This window comes from Daldinia loculata (genome assembly GCF_022478755.1).
Source record: "Daldinia loculata strain CBS 113971 unplaced genomic scaffold F4817scaffold_20, whole genome shotgun sequence".
NCBI lineage: Eukaryota > Fungi > Ascomycota > Sordariomycetes > Xylariales > Hypoxylaceae > Daldinia > Daldinia loculata.
This window is the reverse complement of record NW_026054874.1, coordinates 226,640-243,915: the sequence shown is the minus strand read 5'-3', so window position 1 is coordinate 243,915 and position 17,276 is coordinate 226,640. Positions and strand designations below refer to the sequence as shown.

The 17,276-nt window shown below is 49.4% G+C and overlaps 6 protein-coding genes across 6 annotated transcripts; 3 read left to right on the top strand and 3 right to left on the bottom strand.

Annotated features, from left to right (window-relative positions):
* Positions 1 to 32: 32 nt before the first annotated feature.
* Positions 33 to 1,460, top strand: F4817DRAFT_89125 (mitochondrial carrier). The gene is made up of 2 exons (XM_049308024.1): positions 33 to 375; positions 434 to 1,460. The coding sequence occupies exons 1-2, from the start codon at positions 271 to 273 to the stop codon at positions 1,325 to 1,327; spliced, it is 999 nt and encodes a 332-aa protein (XP_049159734.1). The 5' UTR covers positions 33 to 270; the 3' UTR covers positions 1,328 to 1,460.
* On the bottom strand, positions 1,460 to 2,322 carry F4817DRAFT_89135 (TspO/MBR-related protein). The gene is made up of 2 exons (XM_049308025.1): positions 2,096 to 2,322; positions 1,460 to 2,029 (listed from the first exon to the last, which is right to left on the bottom strand). The coding sequence occupies exons 1-2, from the start codon at positions 2,208 to 2,210 to the stop codon at positions 1,593 to 1,595; spliced, it is 552 nt and encodes a 183-aa protein (XP_049159733.1). The 5' UTR covers positions 2,211 to 2,322; the 3' UTR covers positions 1,460 to 1,592.
* Positions 2,323 to 2,962: 640 nt separating this feature from the next.
* On the top strand, positions 2,963 to 7,076 carry F4817DRAFT_335562 (uncharacterized protein). Its single transcript, XM_049303036.1, has 4 exons — positions 2,963 to 3,111; positions 3,509 to 3,839; positions 3,985 to 5,969; positions 6,029 to 7,076. The coding sequence occupies exons 2-4, from the start codon at positions 3,689 to 3,691 to the stop codon at positions 6,554 to 6,556; spliced, it is 2,664 nt and encodes an 887-aa protein (XP_049159732.1). The 5' UTR covers positions 2,963 to 3,111; positions 3,509 to 3,688; the 3' UTR covers positions 6,557 to 7,076.
* Positions 7,077 to 8,744: 1,668 nt separating this feature from the next.
* Positions 8,745 to 10,193, bottom strand: F4817DRAFT_88929 (uncharacterized protein). The gene is made up of 2 exons (XM_049308023.1): positions 9,892 to 10,193; positions 8,745 to 9,807 (listed from the first exon to the last, which is right to left on the bottom strand). Exons 1-2 carry the CDS (start codon positions 10,035 to 10,037, stop codon positions 8,958 to 8,960), a joined length of 996 nt encoding a protein of 331 aa, XP_049159731.1. The 5' UTR covers positions 10,038 to 10,193; the 3' UTR covers positions 8,745 to 8,957.
* Positions 10,194 to 11,863: 1,670 nt separating this feature from the next.
* Positions 11,864 to 13,398, top strand: F4817DRAFT_335550 (NAD(P)-binding protein). The gene is made up of 2 exons (XM_049303035.1): positions 11,864 to 12,152; positions 12,212 to 13,398. The coding sequence occupies exons 1-2, from the start codon at positions 12,094 to 12,096 to the stop codon at positions 13,257 to 13,259; spliced, it is 1,107 nt and encodes a 368-aa protein (XP_049159730.1). The 5' UTR covers positions 11,864 to 12,093; the 3' UTR covers positions 13,260 to 13,398.
* Positions 13,399 to 13,757: 359 nt separating this feature from the next.
* F4817DRAFT_88874 (DUF625-domain-containing protein) lies at positions 13,758 to 16,859 on the bottom strand. Its single transcript, XM_049308022.1, has 6 exons — positions 16,650 to 16,859; positions 16,416 to 16,530; positions 16,265 to 16,349; positions 16,146 to 16,195; positions 14,763 to 16,082; positions 13,758 to 14,709 (listed from the first exon to the last, which is right to left on the bottom strand). Exons 1-6 carry the CDS (start codon positions 16,767 to 16,769, stop codon positions 13,823 to 13,825), a joined length of 2,577 nt encoding a protein of 858 aa, XP_049159729.1. The 5' UTR covers positions 16,770 to 16,859; the 3' UTR covers positions 13,758 to 13,822.
* Positions 16,860 to 17,276: the final 417 nt, after the last annotated feature.

Here is a 17,276-nt window from a genome sequence, read left to right as displayed (position 1 = left end):
AAGCGGTGACTCTTGTCCGTCGCATCTATAAAGGAAAAAAACGCCGCCGACCTCAGAAATAGCTCCACTTCACCACATCCGCCCGTGATAGTATCGATATGTTCTAGCAGTAACTCAGCCTGGGTTTCGTCGCTCCTATCTGCTTCTATCATACGTGACTGTCTTATTTCTAGCAATCAGCTTTCCTTCGTGGTTCTAAGGCTGACCCGGGATTCCAGCTAAGCGTTTAATATCGCGCCTCTCTACTCTTTGGATCTCCACGCTGGAAATATGGCAAGCACGGAAGTAGAGACAATGGCGGCGAAACCCTCGCAGACTCCTATCCAAGGAAGGTCGGCTGTACTAGGAGCCGTACAAGACATTGTTTATGGATCTGTGAGTTTATTTCCAATCCATGCGTATCCAGTTTCCAGAGCGCTCTAACAAATATCAGACCGCTGGCATTGTAGGCAAATACATCGAATATCCTTTCGACACAGTCAAGGTTAGGTTGCAGTCTCAACCGGACCATCTCCCTCTTCGTTATACTGGTCCGCTCGATTGCTTTCGGCAGTCTATCAAAGCCGATGGCTTTCTAGGGCTATATCGTGGAATAAGTGCGCCGCTTTTCGGAGCCGCGGCTGAGACGAGCAGCCTCTTCTTCTTCGAGCGCATAGGGCGCGAAGTGGTATACGCGTCGGGATACTTTTCGCGCGATCGGGTACTTCCGCTTTCGGCACTATGGTTTACTGGCGCTTTTTCGGGAGCATTTACCTCTTTCGTCCTTACACCGATTGAACTTGTAAAATGCAAGATTCAAGTGCCCACAACCACTGGTACAGATGGGGCAGCGCCGAGGCCCCCCCGTATCATGTCGGTCATCCGAGACGTATATAAGCACGAGGGCATAAAGGGCTTCTGGCATGGCCAAATGGGTACATTTCTCCGAGAATCTGGCGGCTGCGCAGCCTGGTTTGGTTCCAAAGAGACCACAACAAAAATGTTCCATCTCCTCAATGAGCGATCTGCTACGTCGCAAACGGAGAAGGATATCTTGGCAACAGAGGCATTGCCGTTATGGCAACAAGCTGTTGCTGGCGCCTCTGCCGGTATGTCCTATAATTTCTTGTTCTTTCCCGCCGACACCGTCAAGTCTCGTATGCAGACCGCACCAGTTGGCCGGTCTACCCGGCCTAGGACATTTTGGCAAGAGGGGAAGGCATTGTGGAATCAACACGGACTGCGCGGACTCTATCGTGGATGCGGTATTACAGTTCTGCGATCAGCACCCAGCTCAGCGTTCATCTTTATCGTTTTTGATGGCCTAAAACGGTATCTGCCGATGTGAACGATGCTTCGAATGATATTTTGGCGATATATCGATATATACCGACGTATGATGGAGAAGGTATAGACAGAGCGAACGTTAGGAGCACTGGCGTTTAGGCGTCATTATTCATAGTTGGTTGTCATAGATCTATTGAGCGGTGCCTTGTATATCACATACGATAGTGAGTAAGGATGTTTCTACGTGAGCATGAGTCTAGTTACAAGATCCAAAACACGTCTCATACAGATTGGCCTAAAGCAAATAAAGCGTGCCCAGTCTTCACTTATATCCTCTTCGCCAATGTGGCCTCCGAGATATCCCAATTGTTCAAATATCCAACGCCCGCTGTTAGGTACGTCGCAAAACCTAACCATACCATGTATGGCAGTTGACACCAGCCCGCTGTGCTGTCAACTGAGAAGTACAGATATGTCAGGTAGCCGTTTAGCCCGACTAGTGATACAATGTCGGCTAACGCAAGAACTGGTTTTCGTAGCCCGAAGAAGAGAGGCATCCACAACAAGTTCAAGCCGAGTTGCGCGGAATATAGTGCGCGCACCTCGTCTGTCGAGGCGAAGGGAGAGGGATATCTTGTCACGACGCGGTGAGCTGCGTAGCCCATCAACCCGTAGAGTACTGTCCAGACAGGACCGAAAACCTGTGGCGGAGGTCGTAACGGCGGCTGCTTCATGGCAGCATATGTGGCCTGGGTTTGTTTTGCTGTATGTGGTCCTGTTAGCGGCGCATGTCCGGGTAACCTGATACTTGGAAGTAGAAAGCACGTACGTCGAGAGCTGAAGCCTACAGTAGTACCCAGTGCAATAGGTAGCAGTATCGAGGCCGCCGGGTTCGCGAATACATCGTACGGTATTGCGTTGAGACGAGGAATATACGCCGTCATCTTGAGGAAAGTACCAGGTTCGTATACTATACTGGAATATCGTAGGTATTAAGAGACTACTCGTTCCTTATGTGGTCTATTTTCAACTTGGTGTGTCTAATTAAGATTCTAAGGTAGGTATGTGCACGTAAGGTTCGCTCGTCGTATTAATAGGATGCTTAATCTTTAAAGTAGCAATGACGTAGGGTATTTTTATTAAAGTGGCTTCATCCTTAAGTCTAAAGCTAATGCAAAGCTTCTAACCGCCGATTTGTCCTTGAAATATTTGAATTGGTATCGACGCTAAAGTTTCTAATACGGCAACAGCCATGGGAGTGAGCTAGTTTCTCAGGTTGTTGCATACGCTGTTTGGTCCCCGGGATATATCGGCGGAAGTCGCAAACTAAACTGGGAGGTAAATATGATTATATGCAAGATATATGCAGGATATATGCAGGTATCCAGTACGCAGAGCTAATGACAGCAGGAACAAAACACCGGCAAATATCAATTTACAACCGCCGTATCAGTGCCATATGCCGTAATTTGGGGTTATCGCACATACTCCTAGTTCGCAGTTACAAGTATCATTGGTCACACGACTCGCCCCACTATTCGTTGCAATTCGACGGCCCTTCTGTCCCCCTTTAGTTGCAACTTTATTCGACACGTGCAGCGCGCCACAACGGCTGACTAATACCTGTCTGACGCGCTTTCTTCCATTGTCGACATTCTCTGCCGCATGCCATCGGGGATTAGCCACATCCGCCCGTTGTTAGTTTGGTTGGTCCGCCGGATAGTTTTTGGTTGGTCCCGTCGATCGTCCAAACCTCCAACAACTTCTCTTCCCTCTACAAACAATCAGCGGACATCCAGCTTGGGACATCGCGCCCTCAGGAATCCTCCGCCATCGTCATTTATAGTTCGTCTATCCTTTCTTCTCACCACTTCCTTCTTATCAAATGGCCTTTTATTATAGCACTCCCATTGTTATCCCCCCGTTTTCCTCACGATCTCTTCCCCCTTTAGAAACCTGTACACCTTGACCGAAGCTCATCTTCCTCTTACCATCATTCCGCTTTCCATGTCCACCCTCCAAAAGCCGTGAACAAACTTTTTATGTCTTCCTTGCTCCCCTATTTTCGGTTTGCTTGTTGCAGAGCTCATGCTCCCGCCCATGCTAAGCTTCTCAATTTGGCTTGCCGATAAACATTATTTCTCGTCATCTTGCTAGACCAATACCTTTTACTCTTCTCATTGCTCACCCCAAACATTATCAAGATGGTTTCTCTAACGGCAATCGCCTCGTCAAACAATAGGGAACAGGTTCAACTCCAAATACAAGTAATCGGTATCACCTAACATCCGACAATTATCGCATATAGAAAATCAGCGTATACGCCATCACCGTCGCATTGTTAAAGGACATCAAGAACCCCTTTAATATAACGCGAAACCGAGAATCCCCAAACCGAGAATCCCCAAACCGAGAAGTGTCAATGCCAATTGTGTCACAGCGAGCAGACAAGATGGACTCGTACTCGTATCGCGACGCTTCCGGTCGTTCTCCCCCCGATCGCGGTTGGAGCGGCCGTGATGATCGTGTCAAAGATGAGTCTCGCGACAGCTTCTACCGTGGTCGTTCACCTGGTGCGTTTACGATCACTTGCTGATTTTTTCTTATTCATGCTACATCATATGCTAGTTGAATCATACTATGTCTTCGTTCCACATACTATTTCAAATGGCATTTTGTTCAACTTATATAGCTTCAAATTGGGACTAACTATAATAGGCCATGACCGCCCACGACGTAATCGATCGCGCTCCCCTCCACCAGTTGACCGCTACGAGCCTAGAGGACGTGGCCGAGAGGACCACACTGGGGCCCGTGACCGAGATGACAGACGACGCATTAATTCACCTCCGGCGAACATTGACCGTTATGTTCCCGGCCCAGGAGGCCCTCAGCCTCCTCAACCAACTGTGAATCCGTTGACAGATCCTGTCAGATTGCCTTTCCAAGTTGGATTCTCTTACTTCGGCGAATGGTGGCGAGCCAATGAAAAGATCAAAGAGGAGAAGGAGCGCGCCCGAACTGGTCGGAGACGCGACCCTGAACGACCTCGTAGAGACACGCAAGAAGATCGTGATAAAGAGAAGGCCAGAATCCAAGCTGCTTATGATGCGTACAAGGAGGAGCTCCAAGCTAAGATGGCTAGAGCTTTCGTCGCCGAACACAAGAAGGAGCAATGGTTTCGCGAGCGTTACGTCCCCGAAGTCCGAGATCCCTTACGCAAGCAGATAAACGAATTTCGTCGTGGTGCGTACAGTCAATGGGAGCAGGACTTAGAGTCCGGCACATTTGACGAGTTTTCTCTGGAGGGAATACCCAAGAGTGAAAGCAACGGGGCCGGTGGAGTTGTGGAAAAGGAAGAGGGTGAGGCCACGGCCGCAAACGAAGTTCTAGGAGTCGGCGATCTAGTTCCCGCAAGCGGCAGCGATCTCCGGGACGAAAGCTTATATCAGCCTACTCTCTTAATCAAGACGATTGCTCCTCACGTTAGCCGCCAAAATCTAGAAACTTTCTGCAAAGAGCATCTTGGAGAGGAGGAGGGTGGATTCAAGTGGCTATCCCTCAGCGATCCCAATCCCAGCAAAAGATACCATCGCATGGGCTGGGTAATGCTACATCCTTCATCCGAGACGGCAGCACCTGTTGAGCGTGCGGATCCGAAAGACGAAGAGGAAGACGAGATGAAGGTTGAAACACCCGTAGCTACCACTACAGCCGACAAGGCCCTTGAGGCTATTAACGGTAAAACCGTCAAGGACGAAGTTCGTGGTGACTTTGTGTGTCATGTGGGTGTTCACAACCCCCCAAGCAATCCTCGCAAGAAGGCGTTGTGGGATCTCTTCTCTGCTCCTGAAAGAATCGAGAAAGATCTCGGCCTTGCTCAGCGACTCGTCAATAAGTTCGAGGAGGATTTCGGTTCAGATTTCAATGCTACACTTAGGATTGAAGAAAGAGTAGAAACCTTACGCAGCGCTGGAAGTTTACAGCCGGCTATATCATCGCCGACAGCAAAGAGGGTTAAGAAGGATCGTAATCTTGACTTTGATGAGGCAATGGATGATGGTGAAGAAGGTGAAATGGGCGAATCTGACGAAGAGGGTGCCATAGATGATGAAGTCGACGACGAAGACATTCTGGTAAAGAAGAAGCAGCTCGATCTTATGATTGAGTATCTTCGCCGAGTCTTCAACTTCTGCTTCTTCTGTGTTTTTGAGAGCGACTCTATTCACGAATTGACCCGAAAGTGTCCCGGTGGCCATCTTCGTCGACCCCGAAGCACACTCTCTTCCGCTGCTAAGAATGTTGCGCGGGCTAGTGCCAGTGGAGAAGCATTTCCTTCTAAGAAACCTAAGGAATCGAAGGAGGAGGAGGAAGAAGGCGAGGCGCCTGAGCCTGATCGCAAATTCCGTAACGCATCTTCTAAATCTGAGCAGCAGCTTGAACGTGCGTATAAGTGGGTTAAGACGTTTGAAGACAAGATTATGCAAATCCTCGAGCCTGAGTCAGTAGACATTCGTAAACTCGGCGGTAAACCTACCGAGGATGCCCTCAATGACGAACTCTCCAAATTTGTCAAGCAAGAAGATGAGCACAAATGGAGATGTAAGGTTCCTGAGTGCACGAAGCTCTTCAAAGAGGATCACTTTTGGAAGAAGCACGTTGAGAAGCGCCACGCTGATTGGCTAGAGATTATGAAGCAAGAGGTAATTCAAATTCAACACCGTTTCGATGATAAGAGAGCTGCCACTGACTATGAATTTAGTTTGACCTTATCAACGCATATGTTCTTGATCCTGCTCACATTGCGCCTTCGAGAACTGATGCCAATAGCAATGGCCATTTCCCGCCCTCGAATGGTCAAACTCAACAGGGTACTCCCCGCGGATTTAATCTCCAGAATTTCGCCATGAACAATATGGTTCCACAGTTCCCTGGCTTCCCCAGCATTCCTGGGATGCCTCCGCTCTTCACGGGTGGTCACAATGTCCAAGCCCCCGGATGGGCTGCAGGAGGCGAGGAACGTGGTGCTGGCCCTATCCGTCGTGGCGGTGCTAATTCCGGACGTTTTCAAAACCGCACCGGCCCGTATGACAGGCGTCAACAGCAGGGACGTTGGGGTCAGGATGGACAGGGTGCAGGCCGCGGTAGGGGTGGGGCCGGTCGCTGGGGCGATGGTGCCGCAGGCGGAGCAGCCGTCGGTCCTCGTGAAGCCGTTCAAGGCCGTAGCCTCAAGAGCTACGAAGATCTCGACCACGTCGCAGGTGGAGGCGGTGGTGAATTGAACTACTAAACTCTAAACTCCCCAACAATTACCTGGGTCGAGTACGAGGTTGATAACCTCACGCCCACCATGCTTTACTAATTTGTAGGAAACCAGGTTTGCCTCTAAAAAAGTCAAGCTCACTTGCTACTTGTTGTACCATCAGATGACATTCGATGGGCATCGGATCGTTTTCCTTTCTCTTATGACAAAATACTGACAATACACCCACTACCCTATTGTCCCCATCGACAAGGCAATTTAGCCTAATCCCTTTTCATCAAGGCTTCAGTTCGGAATTGTAATGCCTTACAGTCTATTCAGGGTTCTCCATGCCTCTGAAGGTGAAAAGACGATCTCCTAATTTTCCATCTACGTTGACGGTCACATGACATTCCTGGAAGGGAGAAACGTACTCTGGCATATTACGGCATTTTCTTGTTGAGACAACCCGATAGCCTATCTAGATAGCTAGATATTCGCTTTTAGATTATTCATGTAATGAATTGTACAGTACACGCGCATTATTGCAAACTTGTTGAATTCTCTAGCTGCGATTTTTTATATTTGTGCTGTGTTTGGTTTGAACTGAGCCTACTACCTACTTACTACTGCTAACCTACACTTGGGAAGATGAGTGGGAGAGTTTAGTAAGGCTCGTGCTCATACATGCTGCTGCCACATTACGATGATGGTGTAAGCTTGGTGTGTCGTGCATTTAGATATATTCATCTCTAAGTTATTTTGATATCTCGATTTAAGCAATTCTCTCTTTGAGACGCTTTATTCATAAACGTGAATGCCTTTACAACCTGCATTCCTATATAGATACCATATGCAGCCAAGCTACAGTTACGTACCTTGGCTATATATTCCTGTCAGCACGTGGATCATCGGTAATCCCGCATACGGAGTACATCACAGGATCGAAGCTGCTACGACTTTTTCCTCCGGTCTATATACCAAGGGGGATAAAGAAAGGAAAGGGGGTCATCGGATTCCTAAAGGTCAGTTGGTAAGTGTGTAGAGGTAGATATACTGCACATTCTTAGGTTCTTGAAGCAGGCGTATAGATATACATGGCTATTTGTCGGCGAGATAACTTACTTACCCTACAGGTTCTTCCTTTGGCCGGCGGACCTATTTTCTACCGAATTTAATACCGTAGGCACGCATGGTAGCGGTTAGAAGAGAGGGGAGGGTAGACGAGTAACTACCTACCTATTTACTCACCTACCTACCTACATATACCGATCCGTATGTCGAGCTCATGGACTCATGGATGGGTCGAAGGAGCAAACTATATTCTTGGTATTGGTATGACATGCAGAACGTCGAAGTAGCGGTCAGTCGGTAGTAGGAAGAAGTACGTATGTTAGGTATGTCGCACGCATGGCAAATCCTCCGGCGATATATCTATATTATTCTCCGTTATGGTTGTCGGCGAGCAGAGGAGCGAGTGAGTGAATTGGTGTTCCGGACACGTGCGGTGAGATAGATAGTATGTATGTATGTGTATGCATCTCAAATCGCCGAGGTACATACTATAACACTCCAAGCATGCAGTGCCTTAACTACCTCATAAGGTATCAAGACTTGCGATGGAGCGCGATACGTCACATAGGTATATCCTAAACGTAGTGTAACACGCGGGAGGCGGTGTCTGCCCATGTGTATCCAATATATACAAGAAAAGCGCGGAGATATTATACCAAATGAGGCTTTCCCTTAATAAAAAGGGGGGGATGGTTGGCCGGGTATGGCCGAGACATTACTATATACGCTTACTATCCCCCCGCTCCCCCCATCCGTGCGATACTACTTCGCAGGACCTCCTCCATTGGTAGCAATGCCGGAGTCCGACGTCGCACGGCGACACAGAGGGAAAATGGTTGCCCAAAATCGAAGCCCAGGGCTTATAAATATATTCGGTCGCCGACCCGGCTTTCCCGGGCTGAGCATTATCGCCCGACTACCTACTTCACATGCCCACCACGTTTCGTGATATCCCGCCTTTGGTTCGGCCGTTTTGTGAGCATCGCTGATCTCTTTCGGTATGTATTATCATGATCCCTTGTTCAGTAAGACGAATATTCAACGCGCATACGCCGCTCTTCTCTAAATCCGGGCTTTATTGAGTAGGTACACTGGTTGTAGTACGACTAACCCCCTTGCCCTTCTCCTAGATGAACTATACTAGCCTCGATAGATTAACTCGTTTGCCTTTCGGGGATAAGTAAACTAGACCGGCTACCTTGCTATTACCGATGAGTAGGAGCGTAGTAGACGAAACTACAACGCGAAGCAATCACTATTATCCATGCGTGCAACGAAGATTCCTACCCTATCGGATAGTCTATTCCGAGATGGGAAGATCCGTTCCCAGGGGAATATGACCCTCACAGAAGAACACGGCTCTTGAACGGTTGGATTACCCTATGATCGCGGCGACGCCTGCTCCTCCGGCAAACATAGCAGCCACAGTAACAAAGCTTGAGATCGAGAGAAGCGATATGCCGGAAATCCCATGACCGGACGTGCAGCCGCCTGCCATCCTCGACCCGACTGCGAGGAGCACACCACCAAGAATTGCTCTAATGGGCTCGATAGTGGTGTCAGGTGTCACATGTGTCGTTGGTGATGCCAGAGAAACGGCTAGTGCCCCTATGATCATACCTGTAGTGAGCGCGATAGCGCTGTGTGACTTCGGTCTGTCTCTTTGCCCTACTGCCCACCAAAAATAGTCGCCGACTTCCTCGAAGGAGCTTGAGGTTCCTAGAAGAGACTTTCGTGTCACGATGGAAACCGTTTGAGCGCCCGCAATCAAGATACCACCTGTGACTGGACCCACCAATCCGCCGGATTCAGGGGAAGCAAGGTAGACTATCGTTGCAACGGCACTCGCAAACAAGGTCTCGACCGCAACGAGTGCGCTCAGGTGGCTTGTACCTGTCCACTTGTCTAAAGTTAAACGGTGGTAACTTTTACCATCCGATGACTCTGTACTTGACTTCGCCCGGTTGCGAAGAGCCGGCCGCAGGAAGCCCGACCAGATTATGCCACCAAGTATCCCTCCGCCGAGCGTATAGAGGCCAGAACGGATACCAGCCCCTACTTGCGCAAAGACGGTCCCTGGGCAGGAACCAGAGACGGACAAGCCAGCACCCAGAATCAACCCCCCTATTATGTTTCCATCGAGAGCGCCAAATATGCCGAGTGTCGAATAGTCTCGCGGATTCAAGCGGAGACAACCCAGCCGCTGTAGCGTGTTGACAAGGAGACTATTTTAGCGGTTAGTTATTTCTTATACCACGCCCTTGAAAAAAATAACCATGATTTTTTATCACGGGGAAATATAGTCTTACGTGCTGGTACCGGAAGCTGTTAGGAATGTGACGACCATGTGCCAGTTCTGGAAGGTCATTTGCTCGACGATGACATCCGGTAGGTGAATTGCCGCTGCCGTTAGAGCAGCACCGAAGGCGACGCCAGATACGAAAGGTTTGGACATGTTCTCAGATACCAGCGTGTAGCGTTTTTGATGCAGAATAAATTGCTACAATAGGAACAGTTGGAAAGGGTGGGCGAGGAATCTCCAGTGGCGAAATCGAACTTGAAAAGCTCGATAGTGTGTTATTATATTCGAGTTATATTGTATAGTTGAGTCGGCGACTCTAGTCCATTCGAAGCTTTGTTTCCATCAAAGACCCTTCTCCGTTTAATCTAGACATCCTAGAAAAGGACCCGCAACGGATGTAGAGATAGGTACCCAAACACATGGTGACCTAGTAGCCTAGGGAACTTTCCCTTATTTGCCATATCCATGTCCTCCCGCTGCACAAGTCCCATATCGATTTCAACGGTCGGCGACGCTAGTGTAGCAGCATCTATACCATATCGACATATAGTTCCATGTTATATTGGTGCCCATATTGGCCTCCTATTTTCCTCTGTGCGTTCTGACTGGATAATCGCTTCCCTGGATGTTATCAGTCGGTAGTCCCATGCTCCCTTTCAGACTTGAGGATGGCACGTTATGCGCAAGGGGGTGAGCGGATGGTTGCACGCGGGGACTTCTACACGACTTCTAAATCCTCCTCGAATTATTTAATCTATGTTTCGAGAACGTTATTGTGAAACGCTAAGATTTTAGCACGAGGACCCGGAATTTGGTTCAAGGCTGATGAGTATATACGTATTGGTGTATATACCGTAGTAGACGGCGACCACTAAGAGTTAAGGGTATCGGGGATCTCGCATGGATCTTATCCGTGCGCCTCGCCGAAGTGAGTGGGGATATCGGCTTTGAATTATGGGCCTTTAACCTTGGTCCTTGGACCGAATTACGGATCCCAGGTTCCCAGGTCGTGGACTCGTTAATTACTCTTCCTCGCCTAATTTATCTATAACATATGACATATGTCTACCGTCTTCGCGAATATGTTCGCAGCTTTGTGTGAGAGTTGAATGAGCTTTCGCCAAGCTTGGTTTGCTAACTCTTAGATCATCGACCGTCGGTATTATGCAACCTTTAGAGTCAAACTAACGGACCCAAAGACTCGGAACCGTGGTTGATATTATAGGATACACGTGCTCGCCTCGGTCGCATTAAGATAGCAAAGCCCGACTATATATGTAGAGTACCTTGTTACGGACGCCACGTCTCGCCTATTTCTGGAAATAGAACGTTGAGAAGACTTGGCAACGAAATAGAACAATGCCACGGTATTGGGTGTTCACGATCACTGCCATAGCTAGGCCTGAAGAAATGAATGTCAGCCACAGGGTCAGAGGGTTCAATCAAGGAGCCATGGCCGTTTTCGGACCTCGAGCCGAATGCGAATTCCAAGTTCTAGGATATGTGTGTCTTTGTTTTGTTTACAGGAACGAAGTCCAATCCCATTGAGAAGAAGGCAAGTTTCATATGAACCTACCTAAGGTACCTAAGGTAATGTACCTTGGAGTTCTCCTTTCCTTCCAGCTTCGGATATCTTGATATACCTAGCAGGTGCACTCCCTTGGCCTAGAAGTAACCTTGGAAGGTAGACTCCAATAGAAAGCACTTGCTAAGTATATATGTAGGTACCTACCTCTTTCTAAAATAACCTTATTTTACCCCACCAGAATTACGTACCTAGCTCAGATCAGACACGCGCATGTATACATAGAATTGGGGGTGTTCATTTATACCTAGGTAGGTAGCCTGGCAGTACCGAGGTTTTATAGCACCCCGCGGGGAAAGATTAGCCCAACATCGTAAATGACGTTCTAGAGCTGACAAATTAGAGCCGTAGAATACAGCAGCTCTTAACCCGTTTAGATACATCGTTACCTCTTAACGTAACTCTATAGACCTCCTTACATATGTACCTATGTGTTATAGCTTACCTACACATTATATATAATAGTATTAGTGACCTCAAATACTTATAGAGAGCACAACTTTCAATGTCGCTCCTTACATCGATGTAACGTACCTAGATTTATTTGATTTATAGTATCTATAATAGCACCTAGCCACCATCGTGATCGCATAGCCAACCATTAACAAAATCCCGCCGCCCAAGATGCCGCAAGCTCTCATCATCCAAAAAGTCGACGGCAAGCCCGGCCAAGTCTACTACCCGTAATCCCCCCCTCCACCCTATCCCCCTCCCGCAACACCAAACTAACACCCCCTCCCAGCCTCCAAATCGTCCAAGTCCCCAAGCCCAAACCCGGCCCCAACGAGGTCCTAGTCCGGATCCACACCGCGGCCCTCAACCACCGCGACCTCTTCATCCGGCAACACCTCTACCCCGGCATATCCTTCACCAACCCGCTACTAGCAGACGGTTTCGGCACCGTAGTCGAATCCGGCCCCGGCCCGCAATCCTCCCCCCTCCTCGGCAAAAAAGTCGTACTAACCCCGTCCCGCGGCTGGTCCAGTTCCCCCGCCGGCCCCGAAGACCCGAGCAAATTCAGCGTCATAGGCGGCACGACGCTGTACACAGCCGGCACGGGCCAGGACTTCGTCCTCGTGCCCGCGGATGAAGTCGAGCTCGCCCCGCCGCACTTATCCCCCGCCGAAGCCGCCGCGTTCCCGCTCGTCGGGCTGACGGCGTGGCGCGCGCTCGTGACGAAGGGTTTCGGCGGGGACATTTCCGACGTCGCGGGCCGGAATGTCCTAGTCACGGGCATCGGGGGCGGCGTAGCGCTCTGCACGCTACAGTTCGCCACCGCGCTCGGCTGCAACGTCTACGTGACATCCGGCGACGCCTCGAAGCTAGAACGAGCGCGCGCGCTGGGCGCTAAGGGCGGCATATCGTACAAGGAAGCCGGGTGGGAGAAGCAGCTGGCAGCGCAACTCCCCGCGTCGCGGCCGTACCTGGATCTAGTCGTCGACGGTGCCGGAGGGGACATTGTGGCCAAGACGGTGCGACTGCTAAAGGCGGGGGGTGTGATATCGATCTACGGGATGACGGTCGGGCCTAAGATGGACTGGCTGATGCAGGCCGTGATGAAGAACGTCGATCTCCGGGGCACGACGATGGGGTCGCGCGCCGAGTTCCGGGACATGGTGGAATTCGTGCGGAAACACCAGATACGACCTGTTGTGAGCCGTGTAGTCAAAGGACTCGACAACTTAAAGGCTCTCGATGACCTGTTCGAGGACATAAGACATGGGAAGCAATTTGGTAAACTCGTCATAGAAATCTCCTCGCCCGATGAAGAGGCGGGTTCTAAACTATAAATCAAAGCCCAGGTTATGGAGTCAACGCGTCGCAATAATTAACGATATTCTCTGCTAAGAGAATCGTACAGGATCACATCCAGTGATTCGAGTAGCTAGACCATAGTAGCTAGGTTTTAGAGGTGCGAATTACATGCCTATTTTTGTAATCATTGTTTTAATTTGTGCTACCCCCTGTTTTCAGTCTCCGCCCGCCCGCTCCGCATGCCAGCAGACGGGGGCTATTTCGCCAGGGTGGCTCATAATAGTAATACAGTGACATGACATTCTCCAGGCCTGTGGTTATCGGAGACCACAACGTACACTTTCCGTCGCAGAACTTTCGAGACAGAGCCAATCCCGGCTTCTGTAGGACCCTCGAGCCACGAAGTTCTGTCCTTGTTCCTAGACTCTCATCTCCTTTGCTCCTAGTATCTAGGCTCTATCCCTATTAGACACAGGGTCGAAAAGATCCCTCTCGCCAAACGCCGGCCGCCTTTCCTGTCATCACTGACGTACCGAAACCAAACCATGCTAGTACGTAAATAGGGTCCAGAGAAGAAAATAGTAGATTATTGGTCCTATCATGCCTCGTCGTCTGATCGACCTTGGCCCTGCCCGCCACCGCCCTTTAGGTTCGGAGAGAGACTGATTGCGATCTTCCTTGGTGCGTTTCCCGCATCCCTGGCACCCGAGATACTCCTCTTCTTGCGAAGAACTCCGGATACGCCTGACGCGCTGGAACTGGCGGTCGAGCTATTTCGACGTTTGTGTTGGACCATCTTACTCAGGTCATCTTCCTCGTCTTCTTCGCGTCGGCGTTTCTCGGACAAGCGTTCTAGTGGAGGCGCTACATCTCCAGAATTATCATCTGTTTTCTTAGGCCCATCATCTTGTCTGTCCTCGTCAGCCGAGAGCGCCCCGGCATCCAAGTTCTCATCGCCCTCCTCGTCGGAGGCGTAATCAACCAGGGGTTTCGCGTGTGATTCTCCATTTGTGCATGTCGTTCGATTTCCTGGTTTCGCCTGCAAGTCTTCTTCATCGTCAGACGTGTTCCAATACTCTTCCTCGGCCTGGTCCATAGCAATGTGTTCCATTAACGCTCCGGTCTTAGGATTAATTATATTCGCCCGTCTTCTCGGTTCGTCGTCCACTTCTATGAAGTAGTCCATATTAGCACTGAATCCCCCAGTCTGGTCATATCGCGTAATCAAGGTCCTGAAGAGATCCAAGTAGGTAAGCCTCTGAACCTTGTCTCGGTAGTTCTCAACAATATGCTTGACTAAGTCCTTGACATTTTCTTTCCTGATGAATTCGAAGAATTCCAAGCATGCGGAACTAAGCAAATTGTCTCTTGGCATAGTTTCAATGAGGACGTCGAGAACTGGACCGATAACCTTCTTCTCTGACACATGTTTTACGTAGAATTCGTCTTGTAGGCCAATTAGCTGTCGAAGGAACCGGATAGCAACTAAAAGAGGGTTAGCATCCACAAAACAAATACCTGGTATCCAAGAAACTCACTAAGTTTTAGGAATTTCTCCGGGCAACTGAGAAGTTGGCTGATGCGGGAAACGATGTCGTTATTCAAGACGAAGAATTTGCTGCGGTGTTGATGTTGACGGATGAAGAAACAGAGAATCTCGATAAGATATGTGAAGATAGAGGCCTGCTGAACTGAAAACTCCATGTTTGTTCGACCCTCCAGGTTTATTAGGGGTTGGAATAGTCTCGAAGCCGACCTCTCGTAGAAGGTGTTAAGAAAGTTATCCTGCTGCGGATCTGCGCTTGGCGGTATTCTGGATGCGGTTCGAACTCCATACTCTCCATTGGCCTTCGTAAACGCCTCCTGTTGTACTGGCGGGCCTTGGTCAAGCAGTACCTTTAGAGCATCGGATATCTGCGACTTAACCCCTAAATCAACTTCGACCAGGAGCAAGTCGATAAGCGAGTCCGTCAAAGGTGGCTGTTTCTCTTGAAGCTGCCGGTAGATCATAGCTCTTATCATCTGCGGGTCGTGATCGATCATAGACACCAGGATATCCGTCGCACCAACTCGCACTGCTACATCGCCGTGTCGCAGGCCAAAGTTAATGACTTGAAGAAGACCATTAGCGAGGAAGTTGTTGTACAGAGTCTGGCGAGCTGGCGGCTGTAAATTTTTAGCAATGGCGCAACATTGCTGTATGAATAGTACTGCCTCCTTCTTACGCCTGGGATCGGTTTGAGGGGACTTGAATATATTGAATAGCTCGGCGAGGAAGGCCGCATTTGACTGGAGATGTTGTACGATATCGACCTGATTGAAGAAGATAAGTGAGTTCAATACTGAGAAAGTGTTATCGTCCAGAATACGAGCTAGGACGACATCCTTTAAATACTGAAGCCGATACGTTTGGTGTATCTTCTTTAGTATCTGGATGTCCTCGATTTGCACAACCTCCTTGAAGCGGCCCTCTCCTTCCAACCATTGCCGATGATTGGCCTTGTGGCTTGGGAAATCCGGGTCATATTCCAACGCGCCGACAACGCCGATTACACTTTCGTCCGATACGGCGTGCTCTATAATGCTGGTATCGTTGAGGAGAATAATAATCTTCATAATATTGCAAAGGCGATGTAAATCGTTGAGGCTTTCGAGGTCCTCCGCGTCGGAAACCAGGGGGATCAGCTTGCCGATATAATCTTCCGCTAGGACATACTTGGTGAGAGCATCGCGACCATTTACCGTTCCACTAAGTCCACGCATTTGCGATTCTATTTCGGCGAGGTTTGCCATCGAAGCCGGAGGGAGAGAAATCGGGTTTAGGCCGTCCATGGCGAGATCATCAGACAGGCTGTCGTCTACGTGAGACCGGATTAGCGGTCTATCAGTGCATAGAGGCGAATCAATATATATATATTTACCTGGCGCGTTCGCAGACTGGTATTGCTGCTGGATACTATTAATGAACTTCCTACAACATGTTTAGTCACTATTTTTCCCCATGGATATATCAGAAGCAAGTGCGTGCGGTTAGCCATACCATATCATGGCGCAACCTTCAGCTTCCTGAAAACTGAGAGCCATATCGACGCCATTGGTAGGTTCGGTCCAGACAATCAAGGTTTCTAAAGAGATAACTGTCAATAATCATGCACCTCGTAGCAAGTTTTTATGTTGAGCCATTGGCGTACCCTGCTGTTTGTGGAAGCCATCTTCCTTACAAATTCTCGTCTCAAGCAATACGCGATCCGGTTGGTCTTCAGACTCGACAATTACTCGTGGATCTCTTTGGTGGCCATCTTCGGACTAGAGGCAATGACAATCTCCACGTTAGCAACGATAGAATACAGAAGGCAGGGAAGGGAACCAATGCGATGGAACAGTAAGGTTCGCGCCAAGCGCGTCGCGAGTTGAGAGATGCCTACAATGTTGAGAGCAGCGGTGCAAAAGCCTGTGCCCCGATCGAACCAGTCATTATTGCGCAACTCGTAGACCTTTACTCGTTTCTTATCCGTCGACGGATGAGGCACAGGCTGTGCCGCCATCGTCAACGGTACGTCAGATTCGACGTCGACGGCCAGACGATTATACTGCAGAAGATCTGGTGCAAGATCTAAATGTTGTTGAAGGGATAATTCGGTGTCGGCCTGGCTGAGGAGGGTAAGCGCTGCCACTTTTTCCTCAAGATAGGCGCGCTAATTGACGGGCGCGCACGCGACAAATCTATGTTCGGAGGGGGGTGGCAAGGTGAAGACGGGACTATCAAATTAAAAAAAAAAGGGACGCGCGGGCCGAGAATGAAAGCAAGGCGTAACAGGCGATTGATTACAAGCAAAGATGGGGCTTTGTGGCTCGTGGTGGGTTGGATGGGTGGATGGGTGGATGGTAGACAGCGGATGATGAATATGGTTTGAGACGATATGAGGCGACGTGAGATGTGAATGTCGAGAAAGCGTCGGGCTACCTAGTGTAGACAAGGCAGCCAGGTTAGCTGGTTAGGATTATCCTCCCCGTGCGACAGGGTCTAGATTGGTTTCGCCTAGGGTGGGGAG